The sequence below is a fragment of the Eleutherodactylus coqui genome, chromosome 1 (genome assembly GCF_035609145.1).
Source record: "Eleutherodactylus coqui strain aEleCoq1 chromosome 1, aEleCoq1.hap1, whole genome shotgun sequence".
NCBI classification, from domain to species: domain Eukaryota; kingdom Metazoa; phylum Chordata; class Amphibia; order Anura; family Eleutherodactylidae; genus Eleutherodactylus; species Eleutherodactylus coqui.
The window spans coordinates 136,333,586-136,358,131 of NC_089837.1; the positions used below are offsets into that span (position 1 = coordinate 136,333,586).

A 24,546-nucleotide genomic window follows, 5' to 3' on the forward strand; every position below is an offset into this window, starting at 1 on the left:
AGGGGGACACTGTGGAGAGGGGGACAGTGTGGAGGGGACACTGTAAGGGGGGGGCGTGTGTGTGTGTAGGGCATGTTTGGTGCTACTTTCACTTTCAATAGCAGACCATCGTCTGCTATTGAAAGTGCCGCTAGAGATCAGGATCTGCTCCTACTGCTGTGACAGGTGTAGCAGGAGATGCCTTCATCTCCCCAGCATGTCCCCTCATCACTGGGACACTGTTGTCAGTGTCCAGTGATGAGGGGACATGCCGGGGAGATGAAGGAAACTCTTGCTACTGCTGTCAGAGCAGTAGGAGCAGATGGCACTGCTCTCCCTGCCCTCATTACTTTGAATGGGGCCGGCCGGCTCCATTCAAAGCAGGAAGCATGCATGACACCGGTCCTCCAGTCATATGACCGGTGTCATCGGGAGCGCGCACTGAGGAGAGAAAGGCAGCAGTGCATCATGGGAACTACCCAGCGGCGCCATCTTTGAAAAATCCTTCAGGCAAGCTTTATAAAGGGAAGGGAAGGAATAAAAAGGTGAGCAAAATATAGTTTTTTATGGGTAAAGCTGTAGTGTGTGATGCTTCTCCTCTACAGGGCATTCATGGGGGGGAAAAAAAATCAGTTTCGGTGGCGGACAACCCCTTTAATATTAATCCAATAGTAATGACAATACTCTGATACTAGTAGAAGTTGCAACACTACTGTAACATGACAGATTTGTAGTTGTAGCACTGCAAAACTTAAATACTATTCTCTGGGACATTAGTATTGATGACCCCCCAAGTGAATAGGTTGTGGAAGTCAGGTAAACCCAGCATCCCCTTCACTGTTTATATAGTCAAAGGTTAAAGAGTGGCTGTGCCTGGTACTAAAGCTCTTCCCATTCATTCGAATGCCGGGGCACCTTTATTATGCCTATCCCGATGTTTGGATGCCCTTTGATCAAACATTGATGGCCTGTTCTCAGCATAGGACATCAATACAAATGTAGCATTTTACTGGAGTGGTGCAAGAGATCAGTCTGCAGAAGGAGCTTCTCAAGTGCCTTCACCTTGTGATGTGAAATATTTGGTGGTTACAATTCTTTGTTTTCCGAAGACAAAAGAAAAATACAAGGCTCAGATTTATTATCCTCCGACAGGAAGTTTATTGATGAAAATGTATTTATTGCTTCACATGTGAGCAACATTACGGCCGATGGATCATCAAGCTATTTTAATGCCAGGAGTCCTTGAAAATACAAACTAAAACATCAAAATAATCTTTGTTTTCCCAAAATATTTATATACATATCATACATTTTACAAAGGGGATTGTTTTTACATATAGGAAGCCGTACACTGGTAAATTACATCCTACCGGTCATTAAGAAAATGTAAAAAAATAACAAAATTACAGTCATAATGTTCCTATGTTTGTCAGCAGCACCTAAAGATTGAATGTACTTCTTCTAAAGTAGGCTCAACAATTATTATATTACATTCATTCGAAATGTAACAATTGCATATTTATAGTCTTGCTGTGTATTGCTAAAAAGCACTTTGAGGCACAAGAGGGTGATGATGAAAAACTCAGCAGTTCCATGTACCCAGTTGTTTCATAGGAGAAGGCTTTGTTCACATCAGCGTTTTGCTTTCTGGTCTTCTGTTCTATCATAGGAACACAAAAATGGAAAGCTGGATCTGTCCTATGACAGGAGCAAATGGAACTGGACAGAGCCTATTGACTATAATAGAATTTGTCCGGATTTCATCAGTAACCTGCAGCATTATTTCATCTGGGAGTTTTTGATGTATCTGCGCTGGAAGTTCTGAACAGTGTCCAACACAGATGTGAACATAGCCCAAACCGTGAACAGAGGTTTTCTTCTGTAATAAATAGCTTGTAAATTTTGCAAGAAGGGTATAACCACCACAAGGCGGCCCTGCACCTACCAAAGGCCCGAGGAAATGGTGGCTCTAGCTGAGGTTGGCACCTCTTCCTTTCCCCCTTTACAATGGGAATTTGAGGGCTTCTCCAAATAAAAAAGGAAAGAACTAGCCAGTGGGTCCAATGCCCTTTTATCATCTCTAGTCAGAAGCCATAAGGAGGCAAAAAGGCCCTCCTTTATGTTACGGGGAATAGGAAGCAGAGTCGAAAGCCTTTTGATTAGAATAGCATAGGCATGTTTGGTAAATCCCATTACATTAATGATGTATGAAACAGAATTGCTTTACTGGGTTGAAAGAAACAAATAATTAGCAGTCTGTGCAAACTGATATGGAAGCATCTTGTATTTACGAACAGTATTGACTTCTTCCTAAGGACAGACATATGTTCGGTAAGTAAAAGTGCAGCCCGATTCTCCATGTGCATGTCACATTGATCAGATACATACTATGAAATGTAAATGATGCTAGAGATCATACAAAATAAAAAGTTGTATCTGTTAGTTTGATGCGTAAATCCTATAGTATATGTGTTTGTATGTATGGTGCTATGTAGTAGGAGTCGTCGAAGGAGCTTTGTCTGGACACTTACTTATTGCTGACATTGGGCACCAGAGCCGCAGCATATGGTAGACAGGAGTTCATATGACTGAAGATTGTATGATGTTGCAGAAGAATGTATTAGTGACTACATACAACTTATTACTCAGGTCTCATTGCCTACAGTACATTTTCAGTACAATGTAATGCAAATCATTTATTGCATTACCAATCTTTATTGGAGGAAGCAAGCTGTTAAAATGCATCATGTAACGCGAGGCCAACGGCATATCTGTTTTTCTGTAAAATTTGCAATCTCCGTGATACGATCATTCTGGGGCATCTTTTCACAAAGATCTTCATTACGTCATCCCTCGGTCATTCTAGAAACGTATGGATAAATTTACAGCAATTCCCATGCCCCTTGTGAAACTGTCACCACCTGGATAGTATCAGAGTGTATAGAGACACTCTCTATTGACAAGTTGAATGAATAACACCCAATAAATGTATTCATACATTTCCAGAAGGAACCCCACAATGAAAGGTTCGAAGAAAATATGCTCTAGCTCTGTCATTTTATGGCAATGCATGTAATTACCAAGCACACATGCACACTTGTGCCTCTAATTCCAGTCTACTTAGGTTGTTTAGCTCTGTTCTCAGAGGTGAGCATAGAAAATACCGCAACTACCCAATCTGGCACATGACGGACCCGAACTGTGGCTAATGGACCCCGTTGACTATAATGGGGTATTTCTGTGCTATTTCTTCTTGGATTTTATGCCGGATCTATGCCTGAAGCTTCCATCAGAACCTCTGACACAGTTGTGATCCTGGCCTAAAACAGACATGACAGGAGAGCTGACAGGTTGATGTAGCTCCTAATATCTCCTCTACACAAGAATAGAAGTTCCAGAATTAGCTGCCATAGCAGTGTTAACACATTGTCAAAACCGATTTCTGATCTTAATTCCTGACATACGCTGGTATTTTGTAGGATTTAACAGACGATTGAAAAGACAGACAACGACCTACACGCCAATTATATGAAAGGGCATTAGGATGTACATTGGTGATCCAGTAGGTTTACATGTACTGCCCAGACTGAACATAGTAATGCCCATTTACCAATAATTCAAGTAAAATAATAACTCACTAATATCCTGACATACATCCAGCTCCTCGTCAAAGCCATCACAGAAACTGCTGCTTTGTGCAAATAGCGTGGAAGACCTTAGCTAAAGCAGATAATTTTAGAAAGAACATTCAGGGCTGGTGATGGCCTCATATAGTATGTAAATACATTTACATAATGTGAATTGCTGCTGATTAGGAAGTGCTATAGTCAACATACAGCACAGTAATTATCATTCTCAACCTTTTAACATCAGCAGAGCGGTCTGTACTCATTCAAGGCATTGCCACATTTAATAGTGACAAGCTACATAGTGGCACATTTAGGGGCGTCTTTAACATCTAAGCTATCTTCGCTATTCATTTTGCATCGGAATCGATCCGAACCAACAGAGGGAACAGAAAATGCTCACCCAGTTCTTCTTGCATTTGAACAGTTGATCCTGCCTTTGGATAAAAACTATAAAAAAAAGGTAATATAAATGCTAGTAAAAAACTGTACGAAAACTGCAAGGTGTGAGCGCAGCCTTAAAAAATACTGTAACAAGATACACTTACATACATTTTGCATTACAGGAAGGATTACAATACTAAATTCACTCAAAACCTGAAAATTCAGGCTTTAGCGCAGTTAAAATGATCAACAGAGCTGACCTTTAGTTAAAGTGACATGGAAATGTGATCTTTTCCAAGAATGTACAACACCTCCAATCACCTGGTACTCACCTGTAAAGGGAATTGCAGAACTGCTCACACACACCCTTGATGATTCTCCCACCATTCACATTCATAACTTTTATTCTTGATTACATCAAATCTCCAATGGAATTAACATTTTGTCCTGACTGCAAATTCATGATTTCCTATACTTTAACAATTTGGCAGAATACAAATGTTGGTGAGATGACTACTGTGTAGTATATGCATTCCGGTTTGCTGTCCTACCTATAGGGAGCAATGTGCTCAATATACAGTACATATGGAAAAGAAATGTAAGTTAAAATGCTGATATATGTTCCACAGTAAGTCTAAAGGCTCATGAATATATATGTATACTTAGGATCAGATCCCAGCCTGTGAGATCAAGTCTATCCCAAAGAAAGCCTTGGCTCTAAACATATGGTTCCTGCCCAAAACTGCAAGCTTGGGTGCATGAGCCTCAGCATGAACAGTCACTAGCATACCATGTTGAAGGGATTGCTGAATTCTCATTGATGTTCTTTTACAAATGGAATAACCACCAAAATACAGGATGACTAAAAATGGCTAATTTTTTTCATACATGAATTGACATACAACACAAGAAGGAAACGACAAGATACAAGAACTCCAAGTTCTTAATGCACCTTACAAATGGGTTGCATTGGTGACACGGAAGATGTCAAGTCGGTTGTCTAGTTCTGCCCAGATGTCTCCCAGCATATGGAATTATCAATTCCACTGTAATGGAGATGCATTGTTTCACGCCATGTAGGGTCACTAACGGCGCCCACATTGAACATCTGTAAGCTGCACTGAAAACTTGAAGAGTTCTTCTATTTTTTCATGTCATTTCGGCTTTGCTTTTGCACCATTCTTTTTTAATCACCCAGTATAAATCAATGTTATCTTCTGGACTGAACAACCAAATTGTATATCATCTTGTAATAATCATATGAAAGCATAACAAGTACAAAGAAGAATATGGCTTTGCTTGTCTAGATTACAGACATATAGCAGAATTTGTTTCTGGAACCCTCCATCATGCTGTCGAAAGCCCCCTTTCATGATATGGTGTTGAAAGCCTGAAGTCAGAATGCTGCTCCTTGAATGATATGAAGGTGATGGACAACTGCTCTCTCGGTTATAAACTAAGGAGGCAAACTGTAACTTCAAACACATGCTTTTGGTGAGGAAACGTTCTTCCTCACATAACAGACCATTGCTGTGGACTAAGGACTCTGCTTCTTAGCAAATGAAATAAATGCTATCACTACAGCAGAAACAAGATGCATAGGATCAATATGGAAACAACAGGACTCCTCGGGGGAGGTGTTTAAAAAATAGTCCACAGAAAAACAACAGGTTCACTAATAGCCAATCAGAACACAGATGTCATTTTTCAATATGAGACTATGGAAGGAAAGCTGCAAACTTGTTGGTTGCGATTAACAACATCTGTACTTTTTCTTTGCACTATTTTTCACAATCTCCGCCCCATCATTTCATTAATCATCCTAAGGTTTAAGCCATTTCAAACAGAACTATTTCTCTAGACATCGCTACCACTGCCATAAAGGTAACATTACATTACCTTAATTACCGCATGTATTATAAATAATAAATATAGCAGGCGAAGGTCTGTACTCCCTCTCATAAAAAGGGACATAAGGCACAATACCTACAAGTCTACTGCCCTAAAACAAGGTGCATGTCCTGGTTTATTTAATGGTAATACTCAGTACTACCGTCTTGTTGTGTATAGGAGAACTTAATCTTGTACATATTAGTACTCCAATCACAAGAAAGCTGCTTGGCATGGCTTTTACAAGGTTGTGCATTAGGAAATAGTTGCTAAAGCTTAAAGTTAATAAAAGAAGCATCATGTAATAAAATACAGCTTTATATAAATGTTTCATAGATTCTAATACAAAAATACAAAAAGAATATGACGTAAAAAGGCCAGCTTGGAATTTGTAATGGGACATGGCATGGTAGAGTCCTATAGAGCATCACATCTCAGCTCGCCTCTTATTTTTTGCTCCAGCTGCTCCATCTTCTTCCTCCTCTTCCTCTTCTTCATAATTTTCATCATGATTATCTCCATGATCTTTTGGTAGAGCTTCATGTTCCCTCTCTACCCCAATCTGTTTTCCTACAGCCTGGTGAACAAAAATCATTCCAAAATTAGCAAGTGAAATCATTTTAAAGTAGATTTTCTACTTTTCAACCCGTTTTTTGCACTCATAAGTAAAGTGGCAGCCTCCACGTGTTAGGCCAAGCATAGACAGAGCCTTTGACTATGTGATATTTGGACACTGACTGGTTAAGTGATTGCATGGTGTGTTGATATTGCATAGAGTCAAACATTAAGTGGTGCTTGAAGTTTGACCTAAAACTACATAAAATTTTCACATAAGTCCCAAAAGTATATAAAGAGAATTAAATCAAACAAAAGCGAGACAGTGATCCAACATCACATCTGTGAGTGGCAAAAGTATGTGAACCTTTAAGATTAGCAGATAGGTGAAATTAGAGTCAGGTGTTTACAATCAATGGGACGGACACCAATCAGGTGTAAGTGAGCAACCAGTTTTATTTCAATAACAGGGATTTCTAAAAGTCTGATCATTACAACATGTTTGTAGACGTGTATCATGGCTCAGACAAAGGAAATTTCTGAGGATCTTAGAAAAGGGTGTAAAAGGTTACAAAGCCATCTCTAAGGGTCCATTTAGACGGGACGAATGTCAGGCAAACAATGCCTGACACTCTTCTGTGTGTCCTCGCTCCCATGCTCCTGCACGGGAGCCAGTAGTGCTGGCCCACTCCCAGAGCAGCCAGCAGGGAGGCGGGGTGGCTGCAGGAGATTTCTCTCCACTTGCTTGACTGCCCCTCTCCATTGACTTAGCAGCTGTTCAATACTGAACGGCCGCTATGTTATTTACACTGAGCAATCAGCTCATCATCCAACGTTTATGCTGCATAAATGATGGACGAAGAGCTGATTGCTCATCTTTCAGTGTAAATAGCGGCCGTTCAGTAATGAACAGCCGCTGTGTTATGTCAATGGAGAGGGGCGGGGAGCGAGAGGAGAGAAATCCCCTGCAGCCTCCCCGCTGAGAGCTAACAATACTAGCTCTTGTGCACGGGAGCTAGTATGTGCAGGGACATTCGTCCCGTCTAAAAGGGCCTTTAAGCGTTTGGACTCCACCACTCCACAGTCAGATAAACTGTGTACAAATGGGCTACTAACAAAGATTACGCCAAAAGCAAAGCGTATAATAGTCCACGAGGTCACAAAGGAATCCAAGGAAACTCTAAGCAACTAAAGGCCTTTCTCACCTTAGGTAATGTTAATAAGAGGACACCAAACAACAATAGTGTGCATGGCAGGATTGCAAGGAGAAGCCACTGCTCTCCAAAAAGAGCATCGCTGCTTGTTTGCAGTTTGCTAAAGATCACCTGGACAAGCCAGAAGGCTATTGGAACAATGTTTTGGGGATAGATGAGAGCAAAATAGAACCTTTTGGATTAATTTGAAGCGTTATTTTGGAGAAAGAAAAACACTGCACAACAGCATAAAAACTTCATGCTACCTGTGAATCACAGTTGTGGTAATATCATGGATTAGGCCAGTTTTACTGATTCTAGGCCAGGATGGCTTGCCATCATTGGTGTAACAATGAATTCTGAAGGAATTCAAAAGGAAAAGGTCAGGACATCTGTCCATGAGCTGAATTTCAAGAGAAAGTGGGGCATGTAGCAAGACAACGACCCAAAGCGCAAGTCGTTCTACCAAAAAATGGTGAAAACAGAATAAAGTTGAAGTTTTGGAATGGCCAAGTCAGAGTCCTGACCTTAATCCTATAGATATGTTGTGGGATGACCTGTAGTGTGCCGTTCATAGGAGGAAACCCACCAACATAATAGTTGAAGCTGTTTTGTACGGAGGAATGGGCTAAAATTCCTCCAAGCTGATGTGCAGAACTAATCAACAATTACCGGAAACATTTAGATGAATAAGAGGGGTACACCAGATACTGAAAGCAAAAGTTCACATACTTTCGCCACTCAGACATGTGATATTGCATCATTTTATTCAATAAATAAATGACCAATTCTAATATTTTTGAATCATTCTTTTGATTTGATTCTTTATCTACTTTTAGGATTTATGTAAAAATCTGAGTTTTAGATCAAATATAAGTAGAAATATGAAAAATTCTGAAGGTTTCACAAACTTTCAAGCACTGCTGTACATTCCTTTGTGTCCGATAGTTCAAACTGAAAATCTAGAATTAGCCTAGAGGTCACTATGCAAACATATGCCATATCTCTCAAATGACCTATCTTCATGCATGATAGTCCTGTGAAACCTCAAAGTGGTCAAGGCTTATGCAAATATATTCAAAGTGCACACTTGTAGGAGGTTTTGCGGGCAGAAATTGGAAGGGCAGGTCCAATGAATAGAATTTCACCTGCTTGCGAGATATGCATAAAGCTTAACAGTACCTGGTAATTGTGTATTGTAAGAGTGGCTATAACAGGGTTGGACTCTATTTCAGCTATCATTGTCTAGACTCATTCTAATGGGCCATTTACACGGGACGATTATTGCTTAGTTTGTTCAAACGAATACATTTCAGCAATAATCATGCAGTGTAAATGCACAAAAAAATCGCTCACTTTTCGTTCACAGGTTTCTATCGCTGACTATCACTGGATGGCGGGCTTGTCGTTCATAGAAGGTGAAGCGCTGAGCGAGAAGCCCGTGATCCAGCGGTGAAGTCTGGCAGTGTAAACAATCTGCACGAGCGCCATGACCTTAGCGGTATCATCAGAGCTTGTGCAGTCGTTTACCCGACTGTTGTCCTGTGTAAAAGGACCATAAGGCATCAGTTAGTGTAACAATCTGTAGAGCCCCTGTATTAGACAAAGTTTGCCATCCTGCAATGTATTTAATGTTCCCAGTGAATGCACATCTTTCAAAAAATAAATACACTTGAGTAAAAGTAAGACTTGCTGAAGACAACCACCCTCCCTCTTCAAGTGCTACTGCATTTTGTAAAATAAGGGTCTAAAAAAGAGAAGGGTCTTGGGCCGGTTTCACATCTGCGTTGGAACCTCCGTCCGGAGGTTCTGTCATAGGTCCAGCAGAAAGTACCAGAAGAAAAAGCGCTGCATGCAGTGCTTCTTCCGTCCAAAAGCTGGCTAGCTGGGCGGACCGCATTATAATCAATGGGGTCTGTCCGCCGCTGTTAGGTTGTGTCCAGAGATGGAACTGCTTGTGAGCGAGGATTCCCCTTTCCTGCTCCCCGAACGGGACAGGAAAGCAGAATCCCCAACGCAGGTGTTAAACTACCCTTAGGCCTCATGTCCACGGGGAAAAGAAGATTTTAAATCCGCAGCGGATCACCCGCACGCGGATCCGCACCCCATAGGAATGCATTGACCACCTGCGGGTAGATAAATACCCGCGGATGGTCAATAAAAGTGAATTTAAAAAATCCTGGAGCATGAAAAAAAATGGACATGCTCCATTTTCATGCGGGTCTCCCGAGGGAACGGCTCCCGCAGGCTTCTATTGAAGCCTATGGAAGCCGTCCAAATCCGCAGGAGACCCGCGCCTGAATTAAACTCGCCTGCTCCGGGCGATGCAGATCTTCCTTCCTTCGCGGCAGGATCTTCGTTCTTCGGCAAGGCGGAGGTGCCCGGCGCATGCGCGCGGCACTCAGTCGGCGTGCCGAGCACATCCGCCGGCCGAAGAAAGAAGATCCGGCTGCAAAGAAGAGAAGACATGCACGGTCTGCTGCGGGTAAGTTTATTCTTATTTTCAGCCCTCATGTCCGCGGGGCAGGAGGGACCCGCTACGGATTCTCCATGGAGAATCCGTAGCGGGCCTGATTTTCCCCGTAGACATGAGGCCTTAGGCTGTAAGGTTCCCTGATGGACTTTCTGCTACTGCTTCATCTTCACTGGAAAGAAGGAAAAAGGAAACTTGAGTTTGAAACAAATATCGATAAATGCTAAACAATCTAAGTACTAATACTGCTCATAGTTTGTGATGTGATTACTGTAAAGGTTATGCTGCTGTAAGAGACCGTCAAGGCCGGGAGGAGAAAACTGCTGACAGTCTTATTCCATTGACTTTAATGCAATCTGCTCCGATAGCTCTTGATGGCAACTCACAGTGGCATAATTGTAACGTTTAACTCCATTTCAGCCTCTAGCATATGGAAAGCATGGAGCCCTTTTTAGTATATGCAACGATCTTTCCTTAATCTGTATCAGCTACAACTTTCATCAACTATCATGTCGCGGCTGACAAAAATGTCATGGCTGAAAAAAGTGAAAAGGAAAGGGTTCAAGACAACGGCAATCATATAAAAGCTGCGCTAAAACAGATCTTCTTGAAGGCGGTTTCCAAACTCCTATTTCTTGCAGTGGACAAATGAATAGCAGGGATTATTCCGCTATGGCTTTGTGCATTTTTTAACAGAGCGCACATACATTGATTCACAGGCCTAGAGATACAGAGCGCTCCATCTGCTCTCTGACTGAAAGCATATCAAGGTAAAAAGCATAGCTTTCTGACCCAAGTGTCTATTATACTTTATATGCCATCTATATTCAATGGGCTATTAAACTGATTATCTAACAGAAACACAGGAAAAGTAACTTCTGATGCTAAAATCTTTATCTTCTGCCCTCGCTCTTCCTTTCAGACAGCAAAAGCGATACTGAAAGAAAATAATGTGAGCATAAAGAGGCCCCAGATTGGCTGATAATGGGACTTCAGCTGACTCCTGCTCACTGAAATAGCTGCCATATGTGACATCTGCAAAGTAAAAGCCTAAGGAAGTCATGTGCAAACTGTGTATGAGCGGGAATTCCCAGGAGCGAGGAAGTTCACAGGAAATCTGCCTTATAATATGCTGTTCACTGGGTGTTAATGCTAATAGATTTTAGGTTACTTTACATTTAAAGGACAATTAACACCAGAAAGTGACACATTTTAAAATATTTTTAGTGGAAATCTAGTGTTTTACATTTTCTTCTTATTTGCTATATCTTTTCATTTACAATTAAGCTATAAAATATTCTTGGTTTCACATTAGTTGACATTTAGCGGCAAACCAGACGCTACCCCTGAATGGTTTTGTTCTATAGTGAAACTGAGTGCTGCTAGTGTATGATCAGTAGATGGAGAAGAACAGTATAGCAGTTCTCTTGTACTACCTGACCAAGGTAAGCAGTTACGACACAAAACAGCAAAGGGAAAGTGTAGACAACTGATGTAGAGTAGAATCGGTCCAACTTTCGACTCTATTGAGTTTGGTGTAAAACTCACACTCTCATGCCTAGGGAAGGTGAGGTGGAACTAGAGATAAACAAGCACGCTCGTTTAAGGCTGCTACTCGATCGAGTAGCAGTCTTATCGAGTAACTGTGTGCTCGCCCAACTTTCCTAAACAGGGTTCATTGTCTTACTTTTTAATATACTTCATTAAATCTGAAAACAAGGCACACAAAGCTTGGGAGATTCCACAGTGTTCTATGTAAATATGCTCTACACCTGTCAAATGAAGGATGGAGTAGACAATGTGACTCACCCAAGAACCCAGATATACGTAAAGCCAGTCTTGGCCTCAAAGGGCATATGTAGTACAGAGATCATTATATTCTGCACATCCAATATAGACGTACCTCTGTAGCTTCGTGTGGGTCAGAGTGTTAAGGCAGCAGAAATGCAGTCCTAAGCTCTCACTGACGACCTGAAGGTTTTAGGTTTAATCCCCGTGTGGTTCAAGATGGAAGGTTGACTCAGCCTTCCATCCTTCCGAGGTTGGTGAAATGAGTACCAGCTTGCTGGGGGGGGGGGGGGGGAGATGATGACTGGAGAAGGCAATGGCAAACCACCCCACAAAACAGTCTGCCAAGAAAACACCATGATGTGACGTCACCCGAGGAGTCAGTCATGACTCGGTGCTTGCACCAGGGGACTTTACCTTATCTGTAGATAAACAAAGTCCATCCATACAACCAATTTCCCCAAGTTCTTATGAATGCAATTATATTACAAAGCGAGTATACACTCAGTGCTCATAATATTATTTTTGCACTAATTTTGCTCTGGCAAAGTAATCTGTATGTGTAATACATTAAAAGGAATCTTCTGGTTTCTATTAATGACTGCAGTGTCTTAACCATCAACGTTCAGACAATGCTACTTCTCAATGCTTGTATGCGTGAGGCCATATTTGCACTGGCAGACAGTTATTGTGTATATAGAAGCATACAGTATTGATGAATGCCGAGACCATAAAGAATGCATTAAAGATAACCTGTCCCTTCCCTACTGCACCATAAACTAATTTATGGTGCTGTTAGGGTAGGTGACGGAGCCGGGAGATGTATTTTTTATACTTACCCGCTCTCCCGATCTTGCTGAAGTCCTAGCACGGCACACAAATCAGTTTGCTTTGTGTGCACTTCTCTATAGAAGTATATGGGAGAGTGCAGGGCAATCTGAGAACAGTCAACGTTTTTTCCTTGCGCGATCTTCACCAGGTGACAGAGCCGGGTTGGAAGAGCAGGCGCGTCTAAAAAATATACTCCCCCGGCTCCATGTCACCTACCCTAACAGTACCATAACTGAGAGGCAATTTTCTACATAATACTTACATTTTCTTCATTTTCCCCATAAGGTTCTTCAGCATTCTGGTCTCTCTTTCTTTCCTCTGTTAGATCTTCCTGAACCTATAGACAAATGAGTGAAAAATATTACATGAAATGCAGAGTAAAGCCCAGGTTATCCTCCATAAGAAACATTACTAGAGCAAAATAATTGTAAGTTGCGTGTAGCTGAGATACAAGAATAGCTTTATAATGAAATATGTGACTGGAATCTCAATCCTACAAGCAATCAATCCACTTATGTAACTTGACATATTGAGTTTAGTTGAAGCCACCAGACTCTGGTAAACATAGGTTTATTTTTCATTCAATCCCAAAACGTGAGAGTAAAAGGTCGCATACACATTAGGCAAAAATGTTGTCTGAACTTGTTGACCGCGGCGAGACCAGACGACCATCGTATGTAAATGGGGACCTCCAAACCCTCCCCCAAAAGATGACCATGTTGGAGGAAAGACGGATGGGACATGTTGGATTTCAATGTCCAATCCTTTTGTTGTCCATGGAAATAAGCTGCTACCAGAGCTAAATGGCATTGGTTTTCTCCACTGTCTCCATGGAAACACCAGAACGCTTGTGTGTATGGGCAATCAAGCTATGGATTGTTAATGGACACTTTTAAATAACTGACACAATAAGGGCAAAACCTTGGAGATACTAAAAAGTGTAACTATACTTCAAAAGGGTCCCATAACAAAGTCAGGGATGGGCACCCATTCTCTTTTAAGGCCCCCTGCACACGGGTGGAAATTCTGCGGCGGGATTTCTCGCAGAATTTCAGCTCGTGCACGCCTGCATAGGATTGCATTACAATATGCAATCCTATGCAGACAGCCGTGATTTGCGGCATGCTCCATTTCTGTGCAGTTCTCGCAGAGGCCCCCACGGAAATGTCACTCCCGGGCCGCTGGATCCGCTCTACACATGCGCCGGCTGGCCGGCAGCCGGCACATCAAAGAGCTGGAGCCACGGGAAAAGTGAGCGCCGCACTGGTTCCTGCAGGGGCTCGGGTCGGGTCCCGTTGCGAGAATTCTCGCAGCGGGATCCGACCCGGCCGTCTGCAGGTGGCCTTAGCTGTAGTATAGCAACTAGCTATAGGACTACTTTTATTTGACCAGTAATTTGGTGGTTAGCAATACGATATAGCAAATCTTACGCTCATGAAAACCTACATGTAAGTACCTGAAAGATACAGCCAGCAAAAAAGGAACAATAAGGGAGATTTATCAAACCTAATGCAAAGGAAAAGTGAAGGAGATGCCTAGAGCAACCAATCAAGATAGAGCTCCATATTTCCTTTGCACCTGTTTTTTTAAATCTACCCCATTTTTCTTCCACCTGAAAGGACCCCTTAGTATTTGTGGCCCCACAGCAGTGGTTATATTTGACGACTTTAAAGCCAACAACCTGTTAGATACCAAACAACACAGCTTTACTGAGGGCAGATCATGTCAAAGTAATCTCATTGATTTCTTCGACTATGTCACAAAAGTGGTGGATGAAGGTGGTGCCGTGGATATGGCCTACCTAGATTTCAGTAAAGCCTTTCATACAGTTTCACATAAAGAGAACATAGACAAGTTATTGAAAATTGGACTTCATCCTTTGATAATTTGGTGGATTTGCAATTGATTAAAAGATAGAAATCAGAGTATTGTTGTTATTGAAGTGTATTCTGAACAGGGACGTGTTAGAAGTGAAGACCACAAGGGTCCTGTTCTTTTTAATATGTTGGTAAGTGACATAGGAGAAGGTCTAACAGGTAAAGTCTGTCTGTTTGTAGATGGCACAAAGGTTTGCCATAGGGTTTATACTCCTGGCGGTGTCTCAGACTAAGTATAATACTGGTTCTCCTGTGTTATCCAGGACTTCAGAGCAGATTTCTGACAAAATGAGTTCACAATGCGGTCAGGCAGCAAAGCAAGTAGGGTGCCCGGCTGCATAGCTACAGGTATAACCAGGAGAAAGAGGGAGATTGTGATCCAGCTGTACAGAGCACTGGAATTCTGTGTTCAGTTCTGGACAACCCCCCCCCCACCACCACCACCACCACCATAGGCTAAATTTGCTTCTGTCTCATTGGGGTTCTTTTTGCCTTCCTCTGGATTAACAAGGGAGGGGGTGGAAACAGGCTGAACTGGATGGGCATTGTCTTCTTTCAGCCTAACATACTATGTTACCATGACCTCACATACAGAAAGACACTGATAAAATAGAACAAGTCCACAAACGGGCTACATAAATGGTGGAAGGTCTTAGGCCTCATGCCCACGGCCGTGTCGGACTCCGCCAGGGAAATATCACAGCAAAGTCCACCACGGCACCCCACAAAGACCCATACTCACCCCTCCGGATCGGCCACGGGAGTCCTGTGCGGTGAGCCAGAGCGCATATGCAATGCAGCGCATGACGCGCCAGCGGTGGGCAGTGACGAGTAATCACATGATACTGTGCTCCCAGCGGCAGTATCATGTGACGGACAGCTTCCATTGACTATACGCAACGATTCCTTTTATGCTGCAGAATTCCGTGGTAGAATTCCGCACCGTGAAAATTGAAAGGCAAAAAGCTATTAGGTTCAATAGAAAAAAAACTTACGAGGAAAGACTAAAAGAACTTCATTTGTATTGTGTGGAAGAAAGAAAAGGAGAGGGGTGACATGATCAAAATGTTTAAATATGTTACAGGTATAAATAAGGGTCCGGAAGGAAGTGTTATTATTAAGCTAAACACTAGAGCAAGGGGGCACAATCTGAGATTAGTTGGGGGAAAAAAATCAGAAGCAAGGTCAGAAATGGATTAAAAGAGTAGTAAATGATTGGAACAAACTTCCAGCAGACATGGTTGGCAAATCGACAATAAATGAATTCAACCAGCCCGGGATAAGCATAGATCTATCCTAGAAGAGAGATGAAAAGACAATAATATAAGGGCGGACTAGATAGACCATTTAGTCTTTTTCTGCCGTCAATGTACTATATTTTTATAGTTATCCTAATAAATGCTAAGTTTGATTACAAGGATTATGTTCCTGATGCCCCATGCTTTAGCAGTGATATAAGGGTATAAGGTATAATATAGCTGGATAAATTAATTAATATAGATGAATTAATTAATAATATACATATATAAATGATATAAGGCATAATACCTCCTCTTCTCCTTCTTCTTGATACTGCTCATCAACATTATCCTCTTGCTGGTCCGGATTTCCAGCCATCTTCAACAACAAGAGAATGTTATTAAACCACATGATCATATATACTTCATATAGCACCACAGCCTGCTCCGCTATCTTATAGATGGATACACACAGTGCCAACAGGTATTTGCTCTGCACTGATTTATGCTTCCCTTTCCTCTACGTGTTTGCAGTTTCATATTCTGCAGATCTCTTGATGCGGAGGCCATACGCTGTATAAAAAAACATTACTGCAATGTAAAGAATTTCAAAGTAAACCAGAGACTTCATTACAATAATTAGTGTCTTGTGGTAAAAAGAAAGAAAAAGTTGCTAGCCATTTGCTTTGCAAGTGAGGCATAAAATGTATTTTCTATGTCTACTGTATTTAGCTGGAACTGTGTAGGTTATCAGTGACTCTCATAGGTTCCTGTCTTGTGGAGTTCTTCTGCCTCCAAGTGACTTCCTGTGGCACTTTTTTTTTCCCAGTAAAATCTAAAATGCCTTACCACTAAATGTTCCTGTTTCTCCGCCTGGTCTTGTTGCTGCCGCTGCTCCTCATTCTCATCTGGTAAGTTCTCCTCCCGCTCTTGTTCTGCCTCTTCAAATTCATCTTCCCCTTGGTTATTGGGATCATCTGCAGGGTTCACATCCTCGGCAGCAGCCTGGCATACATGCATAAATCATTTTGGAAATACATTTCTTACACTGAGTCATGTTCTTTCTTTTTTTTCTTCTATGGCTTTTTACACAAAAGAAATGCGCATTCACGTTACACTTGGCACTAATTACTTGGGAGGACTTATATTCACATCAGTGTTTTCTGGTGTCTGTAGCGACTATACAATGAATGCCGCCTTTTTGAGTACTGTTACACTTGCCTTGCCCATCTTCTTCCCTAGTGCACTACAGGTCAGTGCAGACAGAACAGTAATGAAAAAAAATCCTATTTAACCCATAAGGATGGGAGAAGGGCTGTTAGCAAGGTCTCCTTTATAAATATATTGTAACTATTGTATTTGCAGAAAGCAGAACAAACAAAAGAAAATCGTGCGAGTAGACTCAAACACGAGTCAAAATGCACTTATATTTGCATTTACAGAGTCAATGACATATGATTAATGTTTGATTGGATAGAATGGAATAGCTCAAAGGCTTAAGGCCCATTTAGACACAGCGATTATCGCTCAAAATTTGCTCAAAGCCATCTTTTGAGCAATAGTTGTGTCTAAACGCACTGCCATCAAGCACTGTTCCTGTACTATTCGTTAATCGGTGATTTCTAGCATCGATGGATGTTATCAGTGCTGCACGCTGATTTTCTCAGCGGGTGGCACTGATAAGATTCTTTCAGCTGGTATCCCGCTTGGACTTCTCAGCAGGACAACAGCTGAAAGTTCTGAGAACAAAGCAGCTGTCAGCGCTCATGCTGTTTCTCGGAGCTACTAGCTCAGTGGGACACCGCTGATAACTGCGAGAACAAAGCAGCTGTTTACATATACAAAACAGAGGAGCTGTATAGAAATGCTGACCTGCGAAGGTGGTCATAGATAATGGCTATCAAATACTAATCTCTTTAAAGGGGTTGTCCATTTACTGTACGGAATTCCCCACTGTGCTAAAACATCAAAAGGAACAGTGCTTACCCATCTTCTACCCCCGTGGTCCTGCGCTTCAGCCCCACTGTGGTCCCGGTGTTTGTTGTGGCAAATGATGTCACCAGAATTCACTTGACCGCTGCAGGCAATCAGGAATCTGTAGCGTCACCGCATAGTCTCCTAGCATCAGCATTCACACCCTGCACATGATGCTAAGAGTTTGAATGGTGGCACTGCAGTAGTCACGTGACGTCCAGTGACATCATCTGCAACAACAAACACCGGGACCATGATAGGGCTGCAGCGCTGAATCTTGGTAGCAGAGGACTACTTAACACTACTCCTTATGTTATTTTAGTGGGCCCTATAGGGAAAATGTTGTACGGTAACCAGACAACCCCTTTAAACATCTATCATCTAAATATAGAATAACTGGGGATCTAATTGCTGGGATCCCCAGGGATCATAAGAATGGAGCAGCGGTGTGCATGAGTGACTACGGGAGCCCGCAGTGGAATCCGACCCTGCCCGCGACCGAGGACACTGTGGGTGTTATACTTACCCGTCCGGGTCTTCTTTCTCTTTACTGCAGATGTGTGTGGAAGCGCCGCCACACATATGCAGCAGAGGGTATTTTTTAAACTCTTGCTTTCCCTCGTAAATCGCGTCCCGTCATTTCAATTCAATTCAACTGTGGATGTGCCGCGGAATGGGATGGCTTCTATTGACTTCAATAGCTGTCCAGGATCCGCACAGAAATGAAGCATGTTGCGATTTTTTTTTTTTCTGGACCAAAAGGTCCACAAATCAAATCTGCATGCTCCAATTCATGTGTGGACACTCATGTATCCCTATGAGTGGACTGACTTGCGGGTAACCCGCGCGGATTCCACAAATATGATCCGCCCATGGACATTGGGCCTAACTGAGATCTCCTCTTGGGAACACCTACAACATTTAGTAGAAGGTGACCACTTCGAAAATCTTGTATTTTACTGCAGTGAAGGGCTGTATCCAAACATCTATGGCCACCTTTAAAGAGGACCTGTCATTTCTTTTGACATGTTTATTTTAGTAAATAATTCCATTCTCCATCGTATAACAATGCAAGAACACATCCCGAAATCTGTGTTACCTCCGCTGGTCCGTGGTCCAGAATTATCATTTAATGGAGAATACATTTACTAAAACAGACACATCAGGAGAGGCGACAGGTCCTCTCTAAATATAATCCAAGCAATAGTATTGAACTGTTTGACATCAAACGTGGATTACAATACCTAGCTCGATTTCTCCATACAGCATCTACATAGTATAACAGTTACAACCAGAGACATATTACATTAGAGGTGATGAGACCCATCTGCCGTATTTATTATTCAGCTTGTCCAAGATAAGGTACATTCACACATGTGCTCATGGCTTCTGGTCTATTTCCATTGTTTGGCTGCATTCTCGAAGACAAACAATGAAAATAACGGAATCGAAAGATTCGGCAAATGCCAGATCGGAGCAGTGCCAGGACCCCATTGGCTATAATGGGGTCCATCCAGTTTCTGGCATAAATGTTCCCTGATGAAACAGTACAGCATGCTGCACTACTTTGTCCAGGCGTTTGTGCTGAAGGCTCCAAACAACACAGTTGTAAGAGCAGCCACACTAATTCATCTGACTAATCTCCACATATAACCTTCTTAGACTTCTCATCCAGTATATAATCACACATACCTCAGCTTGTTCTCTGCTCATGGTCTGCTGGTCCATAGCTTGCTCCTCATTTGCATTTTTGGCTGTGTCACCTTCTTCCTCGGCTTCATCTTGGTGATTGTCCCGTTCATATGCTGGAATAAAATGCCAATAAATTATCCGTAGCATTATGTTCCTCATGTAACCTATTATGGTATATTAAAATTCATTACAAATAAGGGTTTGCCTGTTTTTTACTTTAAGTACAGAGAATTTTTAACTATAGAGTTCCAAAGGGGTCTGGACAGCTTTCTGGAAAGATATAATACCACAAGTTATGGGTCAGGGATGCTGGGGATGGGTCAGTGATCCAGGGATTCATTTTGACTGTCATATATATTTGCTATACAGATGCCTTGAGATCACTACAGCTCTACTTAGGGTAATTTTGTAGAAGCAATTATCTAGAGAGTATAATTAAGGGGTTAGTAGCTAAAATATATGATCAGGTGATGATCATAGTAGAAAGAGAACTTTGTTATGCCTATAATCACACTCATATTGGTAGTTGATACCCATGATACTTATTAAAGTGAAGCTCCACCTCCGAAGAACATTGGCCTCAATTTTAAAGTAAATTGCCTTTATAGTCAGTGACAATACTGTTATATAATGTTATATACTGGTTTAAATTCTCAGCCCATCTAATGTATAGAAAACTTTCCTGTTGCTGTCTAGAAAGAAGCAGGCCAGCTGTTGATACATCATATTCAGGATGGATTATGAGGTGTAGGTCACCCAGGTATCCATGAAATAAAGAGTGCCTTTCACAAAGACAACCCCTTCTTAAACAGATTCCACCATAACTTAAAACTTTTCTTGTGCTGAACCAGCCCTCAGGAATGCAATACGTTGGTCAATCAGAATAATTGTAAACATCCACAGTAATAATTGCTTCAAAAATACTGCATGCACCAAAATTTGTTCCACATTATGTCGCAATTGAACTGACCAAGCTAAATGGACACTGGTTGGATGTCAGAGAAAAGGCCAATTTTGGCTGTGCAACAGCGAATGTGTAGTGTTAGAGACAGAGGAGGCCTGAGTGCAGAGACTGTAAGGAAAGGAGCGGTTCGGAGGAAGTGGAGACTGTTGCTGTGGCCAGCGACAAGAGGAAGAGAACAGCCAAGCTACCGCCTCAAACTGGTGGGGGTTCACTAAACTGTCATAACACCCAAGAGGAGCTGTGGTGAAGTTGCACTTCTGAGTTTGGATCAGCCTGGGTCGGTAGCAGCCAAGAATTCCATGCAACAAACCGTAAGTGAGGCTGGCCTCCAACTATATCTTAGGTATACATACCATTAGAAATGCTACTAGGTAGTCAACAGGCCTTTTGTAGAACCCACAAACTACACTGAGGAAATGGTACTGTTAAAGGGGTTGTCCCGCGCCGAAACGGGTTTTTTTTTTTTTCAACACCCCCCCCCCCCCCCCCCCCCCCCCCCCCCGTTCGGCGCGAGACAACCCCGATGCAGGGACCTAAGGAAAGCTTACCGGAGCGCTTACCTTAATCCCCGCGCTCCGGTGACTTCTATACTTACAGGTGAAGATGGCCGCCGGGATCCTCTACCTCCGTGGACCGCAGCTCTTCTGTGCGGTCCATTGCCGATTCCAGCCTCCTGATTGGCTGGAATCGGCACGTGACGGGGCGGAGCTACACGGAGCTACACGGAGCCCCATAGAGAACAGGAGAAGACCTGGACTGCGCAAGCGCGGCTAATTTGGCCATCGGAGGCCGAAAATTAGTCGGCACCATGGAGACGAGGACGCTAGCAACGGAGCAGGTAAGTATAAAACTTTTTATAACTTCTGTATGGCTCATAATTAATGCACAATGTACATTACAAAGTGCATTATTATGGCCATACAGAAGTGTATAGACCCACTTGCTGCCGCGGGACAACCCCTTTAAGTAATGTGCTGCTTTTGGACAGAGATATTGTAACAGAGGGCAGAGCGTGAGCTGTCGACAAAGACACTGAGTGAGATCTAGACACTATATTTCAGGAAGACAGAATTGGGCAGAGTGAAGCTTTAATCCTATTATGGAAAGTACTCTGAAAGTATTGCTGTTATTTTGTGTTATGCACAGAATAATCTCATTCCTAGGAGGTAGTTAAACTTTTTAAATTGAATAACTAGTTGTTATTTGCTTAATTCTTGTTATATTCACTTTCATTCCCTTGTTCTTAAATAAAAGTATATATTGTTTATTTTGGTTACTCCTTCTGCTGCATCGTATCCTGAATCTGCGACATATAGGGCATTAGCATTTTCTGAATGCATAGATGAAAATTTTCAAACAGTGGACTGTACGTCTACTCTTAACATAGTTTCCATGTTAGAAGCATTGAGTGGATCTAAGGATAACGTCTATGAGGACAGTATTTTATGTTCTCAGCTTGAAATCTATCTACAGGCATAAATAACATCAGTTGCAATAAAGCACAGCCGGACTGCAGTTAACATCCATCTAAGTGAAAGGGTAACACCCCATGAGGATCCAAAGAGAAGCATTATCAGACAGTCATTAAACTTCAGTTATATATTACCTTGTTTACTTCCAGTTATTGCAGGGTCTGGTTTCTTCACCCCACTCAAGGATCATTCTCTGATAGCAAAGTATTTTAATAGCACCTCTGATGGATTTACACGGGTACCATTGACAAGTCTCTAAGGCTGTGGTCCATTACATAGTATTAGTTCAGTTATTGCCTTGGCTGTACATAGGGTAATAAAAGGTGAGATCTCTTTTTCTGGGATTGGGCTTTGCTGCATTGTGAGAGATAAAAAGAAGCAGCAAACTCTGCACTGCAGCGACGCTACATTTGTAACCAGAGGACACAACCGAATGTTCCGTGGTCAATAATTAAAAAACATCTCCAACACAAACTGAGGCACAGTTTATATAACCAATTATCTGGCTTAAATAGCATTGATCTGTGAATGTATTAACTAAAGGTTTACTTGTATAAATGTTATCAAAGTAAAACCCTAGAAATGGCTTTATGACAGCAGACTCTGTAAAAAGAAGATTCTACTTCTTAGAGTGGAGCTCAAGTTTCAAGAAACATTGCCAACAGTGGAACTTTTAATAAATATTGCCTATTAAAAAAGTATTAGCATACCTGGACGTAGTCACGTATTTCGTGTAATAGCATTAATCCGCAAATGTTGGATCTAATAATGTACACTTCTAACACCTATTAGTTTCAAGTTTAAAACAAATCTCTACAAAGTGATTATGATTATGAGGGTGCGGTCACTCCTTCAGGTTTTTTTTATGCCAAAGCCAGGAGTAGGTTGAAAAAGACAAAAGGAGACAAAGTATCCACTCTTTATAGTTTCCTTTTATGGTACACACCTCATTTTGGCATCAAAAACCTGAAGAGAACATGTATGTGTGACGACACTCACAAAAACAAGCTAACTGAATTAATAACTATCCATGCCCTTTTACTATCAACGCTTAAAGGGGGTTTACAGGGAACAGCTTTTTTTGTTGCATTTACTGCAGCTTTTGAAAGCGCTGTTTTCCCGCTGACCACTACTCTTCATTAACCTTGGCAAGCCCAATGAAAGGGGGAATATCTCCATCTTCACAGGACACATTTGGATGCCCTCCCTCTGCTACACAGAGCATGGACTAGACATGGAATGTTGGACTTCTTTTCTGACGACGTTCACCGTGCGAGGTAAATAACACATTACTTTGACAGATCTGACTTTTACGAACACAGTGATACCAATTATGTTTTGGTGTCTGATTATTTAGATTCTTTTATTATAAATATGGCAAAAAGGGGCGGGTGGATGTTGAACTTTTATTTTTTGTAAAATAATTAATAGAACTTTTAAAACTACATTTTTAAATTTTTTTTTTAGTCCCCGCAGGAGACAAGAACTTGCGATAGTTTGATCGCCCCTGCAGTATGATATAATGCCACTAGTCAGAAAAAAAATTAACACCAGAATTGCACTTTTTTGGTCACCCTGTCTCCAAGGTAAAAAGCAATAAAAAAGACGTACAGTAACAAACACACCTCTAACAAGTCCACCCTACAGCCTGAACCTGCACTTAGAAGCGTCCACCCCATGGGAAAAACGTCCTTGTCTCAAGGACATCCCTTCCTTTTTCCTCCCCCTGACCCAAACCTTCCTTTCTTTCGCTTAACTCTAGTTAGGCCCTGGCCAGGCCGTCAGTTTTCAGGTTGTTTTTATTACAGTCCAATTGCAAGATTGTCTCTAGAATTTGCTCTTCTGCTATATTTTTTCCTTTTCTCTCTGTCTTCCCTCAATCTGCATAATCATAAGCAATGTGTGTCTAGTATTAACAATACTGAAGTTTACACTGAAAGATGTTTTCTGTATTATTGTAATTTCATAAATCTCTAATAAAAATTACAGTTAAAAAAAAAAAAAAAAAGCCGCATGTACTCCAAAATGGTACCAATAGAAACTAAAGGACGTCCCGGAAAAAAAGGATTGACAACTGTGACATAAAAGAGTTCATGTTCATCAGTGCCAAAAAGTCTAATGAATTCTGTTAAGAGCATTAACATGGGAGCGAGTGGGGAGACAGGTTTGATGAAATACATACTATCATCAGAATTGCTTCATTGAGAAACAGGCGCAATTGTGATACTCTAATGTGGGCCATACACATTGTATAGGTGTCAGCCAAACCCACTGATTACACTAGGCAACAAAATAATTATTTTTTTTGTCTGGGAAATCAGTGGTATTTTCACATTATTTGGATAACAAACAAATGGTTATTAACAGTTATTGAGCCAAAACTTTGGTTGTCACATAGCCGACTAAGATTATACGCAGAGTGCAGGATCATGAACACGTGGTTCCTAACCACAAAAGCAAACTTTTTTCGAGATGAAAGTTATTTTCCATTATATTCTACAATAAGCTAACAGTGTGCCATGTAATTAAATATGGTGCAAATAGCATGTAGTCTTCAAATGCTGCAATACTTTGGCAACATTCTTTCAATAAATAGAGCCAAAATGATCA

General features: G+C 41.6%; 1 protein-coding gene across 2 annotated transcripts in view; it reads right to left on the bottom strand.

The window, feature by feature from the left end:
• Positions 1-1,108: 1,108 nt before the first annotated feature.
• The window catches only part of GOLIM4 (golgi integral membrane protein 4), a 111,308-nt gene continuing 87,870 nt past the window's right edge, over positions 1,109-24,546 (bottom strand). For both annotated transcript variants that reach the window (XM_066600758.1, XM_066600750.1), the window contains 5 exons: positions 19,501-19,613; positions 16,684-16,839; positions 16,145-16,213; positions 12,982-13,056; positions 1,109-6,456 (listed from right to left, as the gene is read on the bottom strand). In XM_066600758.1, the coding sequence (XP_066456855.1) occupies positions 6,307-6,456; positions 12,982-13,056; positions 16,145-16,213; positions 16,684-16,839; positions 19,501-19,613 (563 nt within the window). In that variant the 3' untranslated portion in view covers positions 1,109-6,306. The remainder of the gene's footprint in view (positions 6,457-12,981; positions 13,057-16,144; positions 16,214-16,683; positions 16,840-19,500; positions 19,614-24,546) is intronic.